General features: G+C 40.3%; 1 protein-coding gene across 2 annotated transcripts in view; it reads left to right on the plus strand.

Annotated features, from left to right (window-relative positions):
- Positions 1–19223, plus strand: part of NRG3 (neuregulin 3) — a 1501599-nt gene that overhangs the window by 1048725 nt on the left and 433651 nt on the right. The window contains exon 4 of one of the 2 annotated variants that reach the window (XM_073574817.1): positions 4891–4917. In XM_073574817.1, the coding sequence (XP_073430918.1) occupies positions 4891–4917 (27 nt within the window). The remainder of the gene's footprint in view (positions 1–4890; positions 4918–19223) is intronic. The other variant, XM_073574818.1, reaches the window with a different exon arrangement.

Consider the following 19223-nt stretch of genomic DNA (forward strand, 5'->3'; position numbering starts at 1 on the left):
AATGGAAAACTGTGTTTAGTCTTATTTCTAATAAAGGACTTTATTCTGGCTGTGTCTTTATTTACCATACAACTATAGAATTAGTAATGGATGGGTATCTTATAGACACTTCTCCATTGCTAAGTCATGGGCTTGATGTCACCCGACAATACAAAGGTGACATCAACTCCACAAACATGAACCCCACTTGCCACCGCTACAGGGCAAGTGGGAAGAGCTGGGCGAAGCATCAGAATTGGCACATCTAATAGATGTGTCTTTTCTGGGGAGCTGCAGTCTGCTATTTTTAGGCTGGGGGGTCAATATCCATGGCCCCTTAACAGCCAGAGAATACCAGCCCCCAGCTTTCTGCTTTAGCATGGTTGGTTGTCAAAAATGGGGAGACCCCATGCAGCTTTTTAAAATTATTTAAATAATTAAAAAAATAGCTAAGGGGACCCCTCTATTCTTGATAACTAGCCTTGCTGAAGCTGACAGCTGAGGGCTGCAGCCCCCAACTGTGAGTTTTGTCTGGCTGGTTAGCAAAAAATACAGGGGAACTCATGCCATTTTTAAAAAATTACTTATATACAGTGCAGGAGCAGCTAATGAATACTCCCATCAGCCACACCTGCTCTCACTGTTATTAGTGGTAGCAGGTGTTGGAGGATGGGAGCAGTAGTCCCATAAGCTGATACCAGTGACCAGAGGTAAACTTTATACCTTTGATCACAGCTGAGCATTTCCACTGTCTTTTGTCAGCGTGGGAACAGCGGCTCTCTGATTGGTGGGGATGATTTCCCTGCCAATCAGAAGCAGTGATTGCCGTGCTGCTATGCAAATGACAGCACGACAAATACCCAATGTTCGGGCAGTCGAACCCGAATGGTAACATTGACTTCCTGGTGAAGTACGTGTTCGGTGTCCATGCCCGAACAGTAGGTGTTCAGTATGGATGCAGAACTTTACTGTTAGGGTTTGCCTATCTCTATACCTAATACAGTAAATGGTATAAATAAAAAATGCTAAATAATTAGGTTATAAAAAATAGAAAGTGATTAAAAGCACTCCATATCTTTTATTTAAAACACTTTTATTAATAACTTAGCGCCATCCTCATCGACCTTTCCTTTGTATCAAGATCCATTACCTATACATTACAGTTTATTAGTAAATGTGATCACTACTGACACATTCTCATTAACCAAAACATAAAAATTTATCAGAGATGCCATAAAATCAATGATGTTAGAGCAAGCATCATTAGTGAATTAGCAGATGATGAGTTTTAAGTATGTAGTGTCATTACTTCATTCTTAAATATAATCATAGTTGTCTTATAGTTGCCTGCTTGCTACATATAACGAAATCAACATAGCTACTAATGACAAGTTTTAACTTAGATAACATTTACTGATAACTGTCAAGTCACATCTCACATTGTGCTATTTGCTGCTATGTGTACATTTCAATACAATGACATGTGAAAGCAGTAGGAAATTATTTCCTATGTAAGAATCATAAGAAACACATTTCTTTTGCTGTTTACAAGTAGTATCAAAGTAAAAAGTCAGCTTCTGTATATAAAATATGCAGCCAGAAAAAAATTAGTAAAGTTTTTTTTGGTACTTAACACAGAGTGTAAGGTCTAATGTTAACCCTTTTACCCAACAAACCTGTTTTCACCTTGATGACCAGGCCAAATTTTACAATTCTGATTAGTGTTAGTTTATTAGGTAATAACTCTGGAAAGCTTCAACAGATCCTACTGAATTTGAGATTTTTTGTGATATACTGTACTTCATGACAGTGGTAAAATTAGTTTGATAAAACTTCTGTTCATTTGTGAAAAAATCAGAAATCTGGCAAATATATAAATAAATTTAATTTGTATGCCCTTAAACCAGAGAGTTATGTCACATAATATAGTTAATAAATATTGTTTCCCACATGTTTAATCTACATCGGTAAAGTTTTTGAAATACAGTTGTTTTTTTCTTGCAAAGTCAGGTGGGTTAAAGTTGACCAGTGATTTCTCATTTTTTCAACAAAATTCACAAAACTATTTTTTTAGTGACCACATCACAATTAAAGTGACTTTGAGATACTTATCTGAAAGAAAATACCCCAAATTAACACCATTATAAAAACTTCACCCCTCAAGGTACTCAAAACCACATTCAAAATTTATATTAACTCTTCACGTGTTTCACAGGAATTTTTGCAATGTGGAAGGAAAAATTAATATTTAAATTTTTTTCCACAAAAAAATTAATTTAAGCCAAATTTTCTTTATTTTCACAAGGGTAACAGGAGAAAATGGACCCAAAAATTAGTTGTGAAATTTCCTCTGTGCATACTGATACCCTATATGAGATATTTAGCTTTTCCAGAGCCTTTGTGCTATCAGTACAATGGAATCCCCCTATATTTTGATTGAAAAATGACAGACTCGAGTGGGGACATGCTTTTTTTGAGGTTTGATTTGAAGCTTTTGCTTGGAACATTTACATAACATTTTGGATCACATTTATCCTGTGCTCTATGCTAAGCGCTTATGGGGGTGTCCCTCTAAATCTCTGAGTGACATGATTCAGATGAAACCCCAAAGTATCTATTCACTATTATGAGGGAGAAGAGTTATTCTGGACTCCATCTGGCCTCTGTGCAGCAGTGTCCTTCTTTTCAGATGTGCACAAATCTATCGCTGACAGCACTTATATGCACATCTATAAAGACAAACATCGCTGGATAATACGGAATCTTCCATCATGGGTTCTGTCTGAATGACGCATTTCAGAGATTTTCACTGAAGCACTTGTGTGAGCGCTTGGCGCAGAGCGCAGGATAAATGTGAGCAAAGCTTTATTGTGATCATTGATAGGCAGAATGAACAAATCAACAGGAAGTGAAGAATTGCTTTTATTTATTTTGCACACCATTCATCATGCAGTATAAGTGAGTATACGACTTTATTCTTTGGGTTTTGTGACTATATCAATGCCAGATTTAAATAGTTTTTTTTAATTTTTTGGCTGCTGTCAGACAATAAAATGCCCTTTTTTTGCAAAAGCTAATATTTGCATTGCCATTAGGGTTGATTGAATATCTTCGGATAAGTGCTTATCTGCATCGGTAACCTGGATGCCCAAAGCGCTCCCAATAATCAGCTGTTCGGCACCATAGCTACATATGCCACGGCTGTTTCACAGTCAAGACATATGCATGAATAGTCCAACAATAGTGTTGTGTTGTGACTGTGAAACAGCCACTTATCCAAAGCTATTCGCCATATTTTGATAGCTATATTCCATATTTCTGATGACAGAGTAATGTTAGGGTTTGTTTTTTGCAGGACGAGTTGATGTTTTTGTTGGTTCCATTTTTGGGCACATGACATTTTTTGGTCATGTTCTACTCTGATTATTGGGAGGCAGAGTGAACAAAAAACAGAAATTCAGGAAGTTTTTTTATGCCGCTCTGTGTGTGGTAAAATTAATAAGGCAGCTTTATGCTTCAGGTCAGTACAATTGAAGCGATACCACACTAATAGCTTTTTTATGCTTTGGCACTTTTACAAAATAATTATTTTTGCATCACTTTATTCTGACAGCTATAACTTTTTTATTTTTCCACTGATGGAGCTGTATGTCAGCTTGTTTTTCTGGAGGACAAGATGATGTCATCAGCTATAGTATATTTATTTACATTAATCTACTTGATCATGTTTTATTCCACTTTTTATTTGACAGTGTGATGATAAAGCATCGTTTTTACCTTGTTTTTATTTACGGTGTTCACTGAAATGGTTAACTGGTGTGAAACTTTTATAGGGCAGGTCATTCCAGATGTGGCAATTGGAAATATATGTTCTTTCTTTTTTTTATGAAAATATTTATTTATGGGTACAATATATATATTTATACTTAATTATTTTGTAATTTTTTTCTTAATTCATATTTTTACAGATTTTTTACCTTTCTTTACACTCTTACTTATTCTCCTATGGGACTTTGACTTTCAGCACTCTGATTACAGTTATATGATGGAGTATTACTATGCTTTGCATCTATCAGTGCTGCACTGACACAAGATAGGTGATCTGGAGATCATCATAACAACTTTGGGTCACCATGGCAATCATGAGTTTGAGGGGTTGCCAATCGGAGGGCAAAGGGGACTCCCTCCCTCTGCCTTTCTTCTATATGCTGTGAATGATATTAATGGCATCATTTAGAGGGCAAACTGCTTGAAACAGTGGGGCACCTCTCTTGGCACTGAGTGTCAGGTGTCAGCTGTGAGATGCGCTGAACACCAGGCGGTGCTCAATCATGAACCGCTTTTGTGCGTGCAAATTCACCAGGATATGTCCATACATCCAAGTTCAGTAAGTACTTAACTACCTGGTCATATGGATACATTCAACGTCTTTAAGGGGTTAGCAAGGGCTACAAGAGCTGAAAAAAATGCAGCTGAGCTTCAATAAAGAGGAGGATGTGATGCATTATCAAAAACAGCCCACCTTTAACATATTGCTTATTTGCTAAGTTTAATAAAATATCGAAACAGAAATCCCAATAATGTCAAATACCAAAAGAAAAGAAAGAAAAGCAAAAAAATAAATATTATATTTCTATGATCGTTTTCTCTCTCCCTCTCTCTTTCTGTTTCTTTCCCCCTCTCTTTCTTTAAATATATATATATATATATATATACACAAACTTAGTTTTTCACAAGTGCTATACAAGTAAAGAGATGATGCATTCAATCAATAGTCTGTACTTAGACAATTATTACCAAGATTTAAGTTTTATATTTTCACCTGATAAACATTTATCTTTTTAGCGTAATTTACAAACTACTTATTAATTTTGTCTTGCCTCTATTTTTTACACGCTCTACCCGGTGCAGCAGACCATTTAGGAATAGAATTTATGGGTAAGTTATCTTTCAATACTTTTTGAATATATTTTTTTGATTTTTAAAAAAGAGTTTATAAACTGTAATGCAACCAAGACTCTGAACTGGATTGCTGAATCTTTACAAGAGTAGAGAAAATAAAACATTTGCTCTTGAAGACATTTTTTGGACTGTTCATTTACACATGTTTTTAATTTTTTTGCTAAAATCAGGACTACCTTTAAAATACTTGGGTGTCATATAGCCAGGACCCCGTAACATCATCTGACAACTTTTACATTATAATATACATCTTGGATATCTGAGGGAGTGAATTTGGTTCTTCGGGTAATTCCACCATCAATTGCAACATCAGAATGCGCTATAAAAATCATGCTCTTCCCATTCATGGCCACTTAAGAAAAAATAAGAGGAAATAGTATATTCTCCGCATAATTTCAGGAGTATATAGAGTACCTATTATGGCTCCTTAAGTTACTGTGATTGTGGCTGGTTAATATCAAAATTAAACCGGAATGGGGTCGTTTTGTGAGTATAGTACATTTATATAGTTTGTGAGATAAACTGTCCACTTTACCCTGGCTATGATAGAGAGCACACAACTACCATTGAATCCTGGTGGAAGAAGTGACACCAATGAAGTTCTTCTAATCGTTGTGTCATAGAAGCCACCTGCAGCTGCCAATAAGGGCAGTTAAGTGTATACAGATTTAATTAGCTTCCACTGAGTTCAATCCAAAATGCATTAATTAATTTGGCAATGATGACACTTTCCCTACGATATCACTGTTCCCTTATGGTGTGGTAGTAATGAGCTGTGTGTGCTACTTGAGTATATAATCCTAAGCCAGTTCTGTCAATATAGACAGCACTGGGAATGTTCAGATATTACTGTTTTTTGAATATTGCATTTCAAGATATGAAGTTCTTGTTGACATTTCTATCATACTGTAGGTTGAGTAATTTGCTAGAGTATATAGAGTCCTGATATTGAGCAACAAATGTGGAAAACAATTCGACTTAGTATGACTAAAGGTACAGTATCATGTACAATATTGTCGTATACCTTGTTGGATTAAGTTTATTATAGTAGGAATAACAACTGGAGTTATTTATGAGAACAGATGAGCGCCTTCAGAATTGAATAGAGCAGTCAAACGTGTTTTATCGAGGGTGCATGTACTGTATACTGTATTACACATTGCAAAAATATTTTCTTTAGCATTAAGAAACCCTTCATTGCCATGCAGAATATATGTGTTAATAGGTCTATTAATGCTAAAGCATTTTGCATTTCTACTTATTGATATTTTAAGATTTGTATTTATTTGTGTTTCAGAACTGATTTTGATTCTCCTGTGAAGTACACAATGCAATAATTTAATTTTTATATTTCATAATTAAAAAAAGATAATAGATAATTTAAAAAATGGCCAGTAATACAGAGAGTATTTCGAATAGAGTGAGGCTGACGTAGTAAAGCTAAAGAAAGGCTAAAGATGCATTCAGAGCAAGAATCCCTATTAATAATAATCTTTATTTTTATATAGCTCTAACATATTCCGCAGCGCTTTACATTTTTGCACACATCATCATCACTGTCCCCGATGGGGCTCACAATCTAAATTCCCTATTAGTATGTCTTTAGAATGTGGGAGGAAACCGGAGTGCCCGGAGGAAACCCACGCAAACACGGGGAGAACATACAAACTCCTTGCAGATGTTGTCCTTGGTGGGATACGAACCCAGGACCCCAGCGCTGCAAGGCTGCAGCGCTAACCACTGAGCCACTGTGCTGCCCATATTAATATTTATTATTTTTTGCTGCCTAATTCATTGATTTAAATAAGCTGGAGATCTAATCATAAATACATAGCAAAAATACTGATGATTGGTATGTTTAAAAAATGCTCTCTGTAGATCATGTTAGCTAGAATGTATATTGAGTCTCACAATCTGCTCAGTGAACAGCTAAGAGTTATGGACCTTTATAATTGTCAAGTTAAGCCCACATACCTACCCTTGATATGCTCATGTGGGTGCTAATTGAAGGATGAGTCAGGTCTGTTAGAATTTTACGAGATCTCAAACATACAGGATATCTTTGCTCCTGGAGGTTCCAGCTGTAGATATGGTTGTCATATTTCTTATTGTGATTTTACCTATACATAAAGATCAAACATGATATGGCCTGAATAGCATCATATATTGGAACATTATACAGTTGGAGGCGTTAGAATGGCTTACAGTGATGTTAGTGAATGTGTCATGTTCGTCCCTTTGCCACAATACTGAAAATACATCTCCTATAAATATTGGATCAATGTAAACCCGAATATTCATAACTGACCACTGGCACCAACCGGGCTGCAAGAGATCCTTTGATGTAAGGAAACTCTTTCCTTGGGAAGCATACTTCTCCTCCTATACATTAACAAATCTCAGCCCTGTTGTATGTTTACCAAACAATCTCCTGTTTAAGTACCTGGATGCTGCAAGGGGTCTATGCTTCAATGGAGCTGGAGGTGTCGGCTCCCTTTCTCTATGTTATAATTAATCTCAGATATTCAATGTGAGTGGGGGATATGTCAAATATCTGGAGGCGTCATAAGGATTTTTAATTTTTCTCTATGACAAAGCCCTTTAGTGACAGCAGAACAAAAAGGACACCTAGTTAAAAATATATATATAAAATCAGATACAGAAGCTTTTCACAAAATTAGAATATCATCAAAAAGTTTATTTATTTCAGTTTTTGTGTACAAATAGTGAAACATATTATATAGAGTCATTAGAAACAGAGCGATCTATCTCAAGTGTTTATTTCTGTTAATGTTGATTATTATTATTATTATTATTTATTTCTATAGCACCATTGATTCCATGGTGCTGTACCTAAGAAGGGATACATACAAATTACAGATATCACTTACAGAAAACAAACTTACAATGACAGACTGATACAGAGGGGAGAGTACCCTGCCTTTTCGGGCTTACATGCTGCAGATTGGTTGGGAAGGAGACAGTAGGTTGATGGGTTGCAGCAGTTCCGGTGTTGGTTGAGGTGATATCTCCAGTAATGGTGAGGAGGCAGCGGGGTCACTGCAGGCTGTAGACTTTCTTGAAGAGGTGGGTTTTCAGGTTCTGTCTGAAGGATCCGAAGGTTGTTGATAGTCGGACGTGTTGGGACAAAGAATTACAGAGGATGGGGGTTATTCGGGAGAAGTCTTGGAGGCGGTAGGGTGAGGAACGAATAAGTGTGGAGGAGAGAAGGAGGTCTTGGGATGCCCGGAGATTAAGTGAGGGAATGTATCGGAAGATTAGCTCAAAGACATATGGAGGAGACAGGTTATAGATGGCCTTGTAGGTCAGTATTAGTAATTTTAACTGGATATGCTGAGGGAATGGAAGCCAGTGAAGAGACTTGGAGAGGGGAGAAGCGGAGGAGTAGCGAGGAGAGAGATGAATTAGTCGGGCATCAGAGTTAAGGATGGACTGGAGAGGTGCGAGGGTGTTAGGGAGACCACAGAAAAGGATATTGCAGTAGTCGAGGCAGGAGATGATGAGGGCGTGCACAAGCATTTAAGTAGATTGAGGGTTGACGAAAGGATGAATTCTGGAAATATTTTTGAGCTGGAGGCGACAGGAGGTAGAAAGAGCTTGGATGTGCGGTTTGAAGGACAGGGCAGAGTCAAGGGTTACTCCGAGGCAGCGGACTTACGGTACTGGGGAAAGCGTGATGTCACTAATTGTGATAGATAGGTCAGTTAAGGAGGATCTGTGAGATGGAGGAAAGATGATGAGTTCAGATTTGTCCACATTGAGCTTGAGGAAGCGAGAGGACAAGAAGGAATATATGGCTGATAGACACTCCGGGATTCTGGGCAGCAGAAAGGTGACATCTGGGCCAGAGAGGTAGATCTGAGTGTTGTCAGCATAAAGTTGGTACTGGAATCCATGGGACTTTATGTGTTGACCCAGGCCAAGGGTATAAATTGAGAAGAGTAGGGGGTCCCAGAACAGAGCCTTGGGGGACTCCAACAGAGAGAGGGTGGGAAGAGGAGGTAGTGTTGGAGACCCTGAATGTGCAGTTTGAAAGGTATGAGGAGATCCAGGATAGGGCGAGGTCTTTGATGCCAAGGGAGGAGAGGATCTGTAGTAGGAGGCAGTGGTCAACTGTGTCGAATGCAGAGGACAAGTCTAGAAGCAGGAGTATAGAGTATTGTCCATTTGCTTTGGCTGTAAGTAGGTCATTAGTAATTTTGGTCAGGGCTGTCTCAGTGGAGTGCTGGGGGTGGAAACCAGATTGTAGATTGTCAAAGAGCAAGTTAGATGAAAGGTGGGAGGAAAGTTCAGCGTGGATGTGCAGCTCCAGGAATTTGGAAGCGAATGGGAGCAGTGCTATCGGGCAATAGCTGAACATAGCGGTTGGGTCGAGGGCTGGCTTTTTAAGGATAGGCATGATTGTGGCATGTTTAAAAGCAGAAGGGAAGGTACCGGACGTTAGCAATAGGTTGAAGAGGTGGGTTAGGGATGGGATAAGTGTGGTGGTGAGGTTGGGGAGGAGGTGGGATGCGATGGGGTCAAGTGCACAGGCTGTGAGGTGCGATTTGGAGAAGAGGCAATTAAGCTCCCCTTCAGTGATGTTGGAGAGGGAGGTTATGGAGTTTTGGTATGCAAAGGGGTTGTGGTGGTTGAACAATGAAGACTTGCCTTGTTTGGTCAATCTTATTTTTGAATTGTGTGGCAAAGTCCTCAGTAGAGATGAAGGAGGTTGGAGGGGACAGTGGTGGGCAGAGGAGGGAGTTGAAAGTTTTGAATAACTGTTTGGGATTGTAGGTTAGGGAAGATACGAGGGTTATGAAGTAGGCCTGTTTAGCAGAGATGAGGGAAGAATTGAAAGCGATTGTTGCCTGTTTGAATGCACTGAAGTCATCTTGCGAATTTCATTTCTTCCAACGCTGCTCTGCAGCCCTGGACACTTGCCAGAGCTTTTTAGTGATGTTATTGTGCCAGGGTTGTCTGTTGGTACGTCGCATTCTGCCATGAGCGAGAGGTGCGACAGTGTCAATAGCTGATGCAAGAGTGGCATTGTAGAAAGCAGTGGCACTGTCTGTGTCTTGTAGTGAAGATATGGATGTCAGTGGTAGAATAGAGTCAGAGAGCGTTTGGGTGTCTAGGTGTGCAAGGTTTCTGCGGGGATGCGCATGTTGCTGGACATGGGTGCCAGGAGAGGAGGACAGGGATGAGAAAGTGAGTAGCTGGTGGTCAGATAGAGGGAGAGGGGAGGTTGTGAGGTTAGTTAGGGAGCAGAGACAGATGAAGACCAGGTCTAGTGTGTGTCCGTCTGTGTGGGTGGCTGAGGAGGACCACTGAGTAAGTCCAAAGGATGAAGTAAAAGACAGGAGTTTGGAGGCTGCTGACTGAAGAGTATCAGTGGGAATGTTGAAGTCACCCATGATGATAGTGGGGATGTCAGTTGAAAGAAAGTGAAGAAAGCAGGTAGAGAATTGGTCAATGAAGGCAGTGGTCGGGCCTGGAGGTTGGTATATGATAGCCACTTGGAGGTTGGTGGGAAAGTAGATGCGGACAGAGTGGACTTCAAAAGAGGGGAGGATTAATTAGGGAAGAGGTGGGATTGGGTTAAAGGTGCAGTTGGAAGAAAGGAGAAGACCCACTCCTCCACCGTGTCTATTGCCAGGGCGAGGAGTGTGGGTGAAGTGGAGGCCTCCATAACACAGCGCAGCAGGGGAGGCGGTGTCAGAGGGTGTCAGCCAGGTTTCTGTGAGGCCGAGAAAGGCAAGATAATGAGAGAGAAAGAGATCATGAATCACATGGAGCTTATTGCAGATGGAGCAGGCATTCTAAAGTGCTCCAGAGAGAGGGAGCAGGGTGTTGGGTGTCCATGGCACGGGTTTTAAGTTGGAAAGATTGCGGTAATTTCTATTAGATAGGGAGCGGTAGGATGGGGTAGTAATGGGGGTTATGAGCCGTGGGGGTCCAGAATTGGGAGATATGTCGCCAGCAGTGAGGAGAAGCAGAGAAAGGGAGAGCAGATGGGAGAAGGAGAGTGAGCAGCTTGTTTTAGGTTTCATTAGAACAGATTTGAGGTTGAGGAGCAGTTCAGCAGAGGAGGTCAGGTGGGGAGGAAAGAGGGAAGGGGAGATGATTATTTGGTTAGAGAGTGCTGGGGTTTGGGGATAGCAAAGGAGAATGAGGATTAAAGGAGCAAACACTGTGAGGGCATATGAAAACACGGTGAAGGAGTAGGAGAGTGAATAGAAAAGTTGGATACAAGTAATAAGAAGTGCTTACTCAGCAGACATACCCAAAAGAGACAGGTACATAGTGTGGCGTCCTGACTCCTGCCGTTGTAGTAACTGCATCTTCACGATACTTTTGCTGCAGTGATTCATATTCTGCAGGGAGACACGTGCCCCCTTAGGAGACATCTGAATATATAAGACTGAGTAGAGGATCAGGTGAGAGGGATTGTGGAACTGATTTGGGATAAATTACCAATTGCCTAGCACACCAGGGGAGGTTACACAATCAAAGGCACAGGGCCTGGCTACATCCATATGCTAATAACACCTTGCACCTGATAACATCTCTACTGGCCCCAACATGGATATACAGCAGTAAGTATTGAGTTCAATGCAACAAATGAATTTAGCAAACATTCAGTATACACTGTTATATACCATTAAAGGAAATGTTGCACTAAATGACAGCAAGCAGGGATTGTAGCAGAGATTGTACCATTAAACCTTAATTAAGGCTTACAGCCAATGAAAACCCAAAAGTCATTATCTCAATAAATTAGAATACTTTATAACACCAGCTTGAAAAATGATTTTATAATCCGAAATGTTGGCCTGTATGTTCAGTAACTGCTCTCAATACTTGGTCAGGGTTCCTTTTGCATCAATGCAGTGTGGCGAGGAGGCGATCAGCCTGTGGCACTACTGAGGTGTTATGGAAACCCAGGTTGATTTGATAGCAGCTTTCAGCTTGTCTGCATTGTTGGGTCTGGTGTCTCTCATCTTCCTCTTGACAATACCCCATAAATTCTCCATGGGTTTACTGTCAGGTGAGTTTGCTGGCCAATCAAGCACAGTAATACTGTTGTTTTTAAACCAGGTATTGATACTTTTGTCAGTGTAGACAGGTGCCAAGTCGTGCTGGAGAATTAACTTTTCACCTTCAAAACTCTTAACGGCAGAGATAAGCATGAAGTGCACTAAAATTTCCTGGTAGACGACTGCACTGACTTTGGTCTGGATTCAACACAGTGGATCTACTCCAGCAGTTGACATGGCTCCCCAAAGCATCATTGTGGAAACTTCACACTAGACCTCAAGCAGCATGTATTGTGTGCCTATCCAGTATTCTTCCATACTTTGAGACCTTGATTTCCAAATGAAATGCAAAATTTACTTTCATCTGAAAACAACACCTTGGACCACTGAGCAACAGTCAAGTTATTTTTCTCCATAGTCTAGGTAAGATGCTTCTGGCGTTGTCTATTGGTAATGAGTGGCTTGACACAAAGAATACAACACTTGTAACCCATGTCCTGGATACATCTGTGTGTGATGGCTCTTGAAGCAATGTCTTCAGCTGCAGTACACTCCTTGTGAATCTCCCTCAAATTTTTGAATGGCCTTTTCTTAACAATCCTTTCAAGGCTTCGGTTATCCTGGTCGCTTATGCACCATTTTCTGCCACAATTTTTCCTTTCACTCAACTTTTCATTAACCCCTTCCTGACATCTGAAGTACTATCCCGTCCATGGGACCCGGGACCCTATGCCCATGGACGGGATAGTACGTCATAGCGATCAGCGGCGCTCATGGGGGGAGCGCCGCTGATCACGGCCGGGTGTCAGCTGATTATCACAGCTGACACCCAGCACTATGTGTCAGGGGCGGTCACAAACTGCCTGGCACACTGTGATCAAACACGATCGCAGTGTACCGGGGTTTAGGGAAGCATCGGCAGGGAGGGGGCTCTCTCTGCTTCCCTGAGACCCCCACAGCAGCGCGATGTGCAGCGCTGCTGCGGGGGCCTCATTCCCTGCAGGTCCCCAGATCCAATATGGCGGCAGGGACCTTCGGGGGCCTGCAGGGAGCCGGCTTCCTCAGTGCTTGCAAAGCGCAGGCATGAGGAAGCATTCTGCAGTGCCTGTGTCAGATTGCTGATCTGTCACAGCGATTTGTGATGTGCAAGATCAGCGATCTCACATATGCCAGTGATGTCCCCCCTGGGACAGTGTAATAAAGTAAAAAAAGTGTAAAAATAATTTATAAAAATCGCTAAATAAATAAAAAAATATTCCCTAATAAATTCATTTTTTGGAAATAAAAAAAGCAATAAAAGTACACATATTTAGTATCGTTACGTCTGTAACGACCCGCCCTATATAATTGTCCCATTAGTTAACCCCTTTAGCGAACCACTTAAAAAATAAAAAACAAAGCAAAAAATAATTCTTTATTATCATACCGCCGAACAAAAAGTTCAATAACGCACAATGAAAAAGACGGATATAAATAACCATGGTACTGCTGAAAACTTCATCTTGTCCCGCAATTAACGAGACACCACACAGTGTCATCAGAGAAAAAATAAAAAAGTTATAGCTCGCAGAATAAAGCGATGCAAAAATAATAATTTTTTATATAAAATCGTTTTAATTGCATAAAAGCGCCAAAACATAAAAAAAGACATAAATGAGGTATCACTGTCATCATAGTGACCTGAAGAATAAAACCACCTTATCAATTTTACCGCATACGGAACAGTGTAAACGCACCCCCCAAAAGAATTTCTTGAAATGCAGGTTTTTGTTCATTCTGAGTCCCAAAAATCGAAATAAAAAGCAATCAAAAAATGGCACATGCCGAAAATGGTACCAATAAAAACGTCAACTCGTTACACAAAAAATAAGACCTCACATGACTCGGTGGGTCAAAATATGGAAATATTATAGCTCTCAAAATGTGTTGATGCAAAAACTATTTTTACAATAAAAAGCGTCTTTTAGCGTGCGACAGCTGCCAAACATAAAAACCCACCATAAATAGTAAATCAAACCCCCCTTTATGACCCTCTTAGATAGGCAAAAATAATAAAATTAAACAAATGTGTTTATTTCCATTTTCCCGTTAGGGTTAGGGTTAGGGATAGGGATAGGGTTAGGGCTGGGGTTAGGGCTAGGGTTAGGGTTAGGGCTAGGGTTAGGGTTAGGGCTAGGGTTAGGGCTGAGATTAGAGTAAGGGGTGTGCTGTGGTTAGGGTTGGAGTTAGAATTGGGGGTTTCCACTGTTTGGGCACATCAGGTGCTCTCCTAAAGCAACATGGCGTCTCATCTCAATTCCAGCCAATTCTACGCTGAAAAAGTCAAATGGTGCTCCTTCCTTTCCAAGCTCTGCCATGCACCCAAACAGTGTTTTACCCCCACATATAGGGTATCCGCCTACTCAGGACAAATTGCAAAACAACCTTTGCGGTCCAATTTCTCCTGTTACCCTTAGGAAAATAAAAATTGGGGGCAAAATATTATTTTTGTGGAAAAAAAATATGATTTTTTTATTTTCGCGCCCGGCGTTATAAACTTCTGTGAAGCACTTTGGGGTTCAAAGTGCTCACCACACATGTAGATAAGTTCTGTGGGGGATCGAGTTTCCAAAATGGGGTCACTTGTGGGGAGTTTGAATAGTTTAGGCATATCAGAGGCTCTCCAAACGTGACATGACACCTGCAGACCATTCCATCAAAGTCAGCATTCCAAAACATCACTACTTCCATTCTGAGCCCCGACGTGTGCCCATACAGTAGTTTTCTCCCACATATGGGGTGTCAGCGTACTCAGGACAAATTGGACAACAACTTTTGGGGTCCAATTTATCTTGTTACCCTTGGGAAAATAAAAAAATTGGGGAGTAAAAGATTATGTTTGTGGAAAAAATATGATTTTTTTTATTTTCGCGCCCGGGCGTTATAAATTTTTGTAAAGCACTGGGGGGGTTCAAAGTGCTCACCACACATCTAGATAAGTTCGTTAGGGGGTCTAGTTTCCAAAATGGGGTCACTTGTTTGGGGGTTTCCACTGTTTAGGTACATCAGGGGCTCTCCAAAGGCAACATGAAACCCGCAGACCATGCCATCAAAATCTGCATTCCAAAACGTCACTACTTCCCTTCCGAGCTCCGACGTGTGCCCATACAGTAGTTTTCTCCCACATATGGGGTATCAGCGTACTCAGGACAAATTGGACAACAACTATTGCGGTCCAATTTCTCCTGTTACCCTTGGGAAAATAAAAAAATTGGGGAGTAAAAGATCATGTTTGTGGAAAAAATGATTTTTTTATTTTCACACCCTGATGTTATAAACTTCTGTGAAGCCCTTGGGGGTTCAAAGTGCTCACCACACATCTAGATAAGTTCCTTGGGGGGTCTAGTTTCCAAAATGGTGTCATTTGTGGGGGGTTTCCACTGTTTAGGCACATCAGGAGATTTCAGATTGCGGCATGGCGTCCAATCCCAATTCCAGCCAAAAAAGTCAAATGGTGCTGCTTCCCTTCCGAGCTCTGCCAATGTGCCCAAATAGTGGTTTGCCCCCACATGTGGGGTATCAGCATACTCAGGACAAATTGCACAATAACTTTTAGGGTCCTGTTACCCTTGGGAAAATAAAAATTGGAGGTGAAAAGATTATTTTTGTGGAAAAAATGTGATTTTTTAATTTTATGGCTGTACATTTTAAACTTCTGTGAAGCCCTGGGAGGTTCAAAGTTTTCATCACACATCTAGATAAGTTCCTGCAGGGGTCTAGTTTCCAAATTGGTGTCATTTGTGGGGCTTTCCACTGTTTTGGCACATCAGGGGCTTTCCAAACGTGACATAGCATCCGATCTCAATTCCAGCCATAAAAGTCAAATGGCGCTGCTTCCCTTACGAGCTCTGCCATGCGCCCAAATAGTGGTTTACCCCCACATATGAGGTATCAGCGTACTCAGGACAAATTGGACAACAACTTTTGGGGTCCAATTTATCTTGTTACCCTTGGGAAAATAAAAAAATTGGGGAGTAAAAGATTATGTTTGTGGAAAAAATATGATTTTTTTTATTTTCGCGCCCGGGCGTTATAAATTTTTGTAAAGCACTGGGGGGGTTCAAAGTGCTCACCACACATCTAGATAAGTTCGTTAGGGGGTCTAGTTTCCAAAATGGGGTCACTTGTTTAGGGGTTTCCACTGTTTAGGTACATCAGGGGCTCTCCAAAGGCAACATGAAACCCGCAGACCATGCCATCAAAATCTGCATTCCAAAATGTCACTACTTCCCTTCCGAGCTCCGACGTGTGCCCATACAGTAGTTTTCTCCCACATATGGGGTATCAGCGTACTCAGGACAAATTGGACAACAACTATTGCGGTCCAATTTCTCCTGTTACCCTTGGGAAAATAAAAAAATTGGGGAGTAAAAGATCATGTTTGTGGAAAAAAAGATTTTTTTATTTTCACACCCTGATGTTATAAACTTCTGTGAAGCCCTTGGGGGTTCAAAGTGCTCACCACACATCTAGATAAGTTCCTTGGGGGGTCTAGTTTCCAAAATGGTGTCATTTGTGGGGGGTTTCCACTGTTTAGGCACATCAGGAGATTTCAGATTGCGGCATGGCGTCCAATCCCAATTCCAGCCAAAAAAGTCAAATGGTGCTGCTTCCCTTCCGAGCTCTGCCAATGTGCCCAAATAGTGGTTTGCCCCCACATGTGGGGTATCAGCATACTCAGGACAAATTGCACAATAACTTTTAGGGTCCTGTTACCCTTGGGAAAATAAAAATTGGAGGTGAAAAGATTATTTTTGTGGAAAAAATGTGATTTTTTAATTTTATGGCTGTACATTTTAAACTTCTGTGAAGCCCTGGGAGGTTCAAAGTTTTCATCACACATCTAGATAAGTTCCTGCAGGGGTCTAGTTTCCAAATTGGTGTCATTTGTGGGGCTTTCCACTGTTTTGGCACATCAGGGGCTTTCCAAACGTGACATAGCATCCGATCTCAATTCCAGCCATAAAAGTCAAATGGCGCTGCTTCCCTTACGAGCTCTGCCATGCGCCCAAATAGTGGTTTACCCCCACATATGGGGTATCAGCGTACTCAGGACAAATTGCACAATTACTTTTGTTGTCCTGTTACCTTTGGAAAAATAAAAATTGAGGGTGGAAAGATCATTTTTTGTGGAAAAAATATGATTTTTTAATTGTATGACTGTACGTTATAAACTTCTGTGAAGCCCTTTCGGGTTCAAAGTTCTCACCACATATCTAGGTAAGTTCCTTGGGGGGGTCTAGTTTCCAAAATGGGGTCACTTGTTGGGGGTTTCCACTGTTTAGGCTCATCAGGGGCTCTCCAAACATGACATTGCGTCCGATCTGAATTCCAGCCAATTTTGCATTGAAAAAGTCAAACAGGGCTTCTTCCCTTCTGAGCTCTGCCATGTGCTGAAACAGCTGTTCCCCCCACATATCAGGTATCAGCATACTCAGAACAAATTGAAAAATAACTTTTGCAGTCCAATTTCTCCTGTTACCCTTGGTAAAATAAAAAAATTGGACCTAAAGTAATTTTTTTGTTAAAAAAAGTTAAATGTTCATTTTTTTTAAACATTCAAAAAAATCCTGTGAAGCACCTAAAGGGTTAATACACTTCTTGAATCTGGTTTTGAGCATCTTGAGGGGTGCAGTTTTTAGAATGGTGGCACTTTTGGGTATTTTCTATCATATAGACCCCTCAAAGTGACTTCTAATGTGATGTGGTCCGTAAAAATAAAATGGTGTTGCAAAAATTAGAAATCGCTGGTCAACTTTTAACCCTTATAACTTCCTAACAAAGAAAAATGTTGGTTTCAAAATTCTGCTGATGGAAAGTAAACATGTGGGAAATGTTATTACGTTTTTTGTGTGCCATATCTCTGTGATTTAAGGGCATAAAAATTAAAAGTTGGAAAATTGCAAAATTTTCAAAATTTTCACCAAATTTCTGTTTTTTTCACAAATAAACGCAAGTTATATGAATGAAATTTTACCACTTACATGAAGTACAATATGTCCCAAGAAAACATTGTCAGAATCAGTGGGATCCATGGAAGCGTTTCAGAGTTATTACCTCGTAAAAGGACAGTGGTCAGAATTGTAAAAATTGGCCTTGTCATGGATGTGCAAACCACTCTTGGGGGTAAAGGGGTTAATATGCTTGGATACAGCACTCTGTGAACAGCCAGCTTCTTTAGCAATGACATTTTGTGGCTAAACCTCCTTGTGGAGTGTGTCAATGACTGTCTTCTGGACATCTGTCAAGTCAGTCTTTTTCCCCATGATTGTGGAACCTACTGAAACAAACTAAGGTTTTTTTTTAAACACTTAGGAAGTCTTTGCAGGTGTATTTGTTAGTTATTCTAATTTACTGAGATAAAGACCTTTGGGTTTTCATTGGCTGTAAGCCATAGTCATCAACATTAACAGAAATAAATACTTGAAATAGATCACTCTGTTTGTAATGACTCTATATGATATATGAGTTTCACTTTTTGTACTGAAGAACTGAAATAAATTAACTTTTTGATGATATACTAATTTGTTGAGAAGCACCTATATTATACATGCAATTGGTGTGAAACCAAAATAGGGACAGTAGGGTAGGCAGGGTGCTTATAAATCTGCCTAGGATGTCTCCACTCCCCCATTCACTAGCGTTTGGGCTTCCTTTCCCTCATCCATTCATGTTGAACTTAGTCTTCTGTGCATGACAATGAGGGAGAAAAGTACTGTTTGGGCGCACAGCAGGACTAGGAAGGAAAGTAGCGTCATTTGAGTTTTTGAATGTAAAATTTCCTGGAATCATTAGCGGATGTCATGTCTCAATCGGAGAGCCCCTGATATGCCTAAACAGTGGAAGCTTCCCACAAGTGACCACATTCTGGAAACTAGACCCCTAAATTAATTTATTTAGATGTGATGTGATCACCTTGAACTCCCAGGTGCTTCACAGAAGTTTATTATATTGAGCCGTGAAAATAAAAAAGATACATTTTCCCCACAAAAATGTTTTTTTGCCCAAATTTTGCATTTTTGTAAAGGTAACAGGAGAAATTGCAAGATACAATTTGTTGTACAATTTCTCCAGAGTGAGACAGTACCCCCTATGTGGGGGAATAATACTTTTATGGCACAGTGCAATGCTCAGAGGTGTCATTTTGGATTTCAGATTTTGTTGGGAAGGTTTGAGGGTGTCATGTCACATTGCCAGTATCCC

The sequence above is a fragment of the Dendrobates tinctorius genome, unplaced genomic scaffold (assembly GCF_039654945.1).
Source record: "Dendrobates tinctorius isolate UK_male_01 unplaced genomic scaffold, ASM3965494v1 ptg000040l, whole genome shotgun sequence".
Taxonomy (NCBI): Eukaryota; Metazoa; Chordata; class Amphibia; order Anura; family Dendrobatidae; genus Dendrobates; species Dendrobates tinctorius.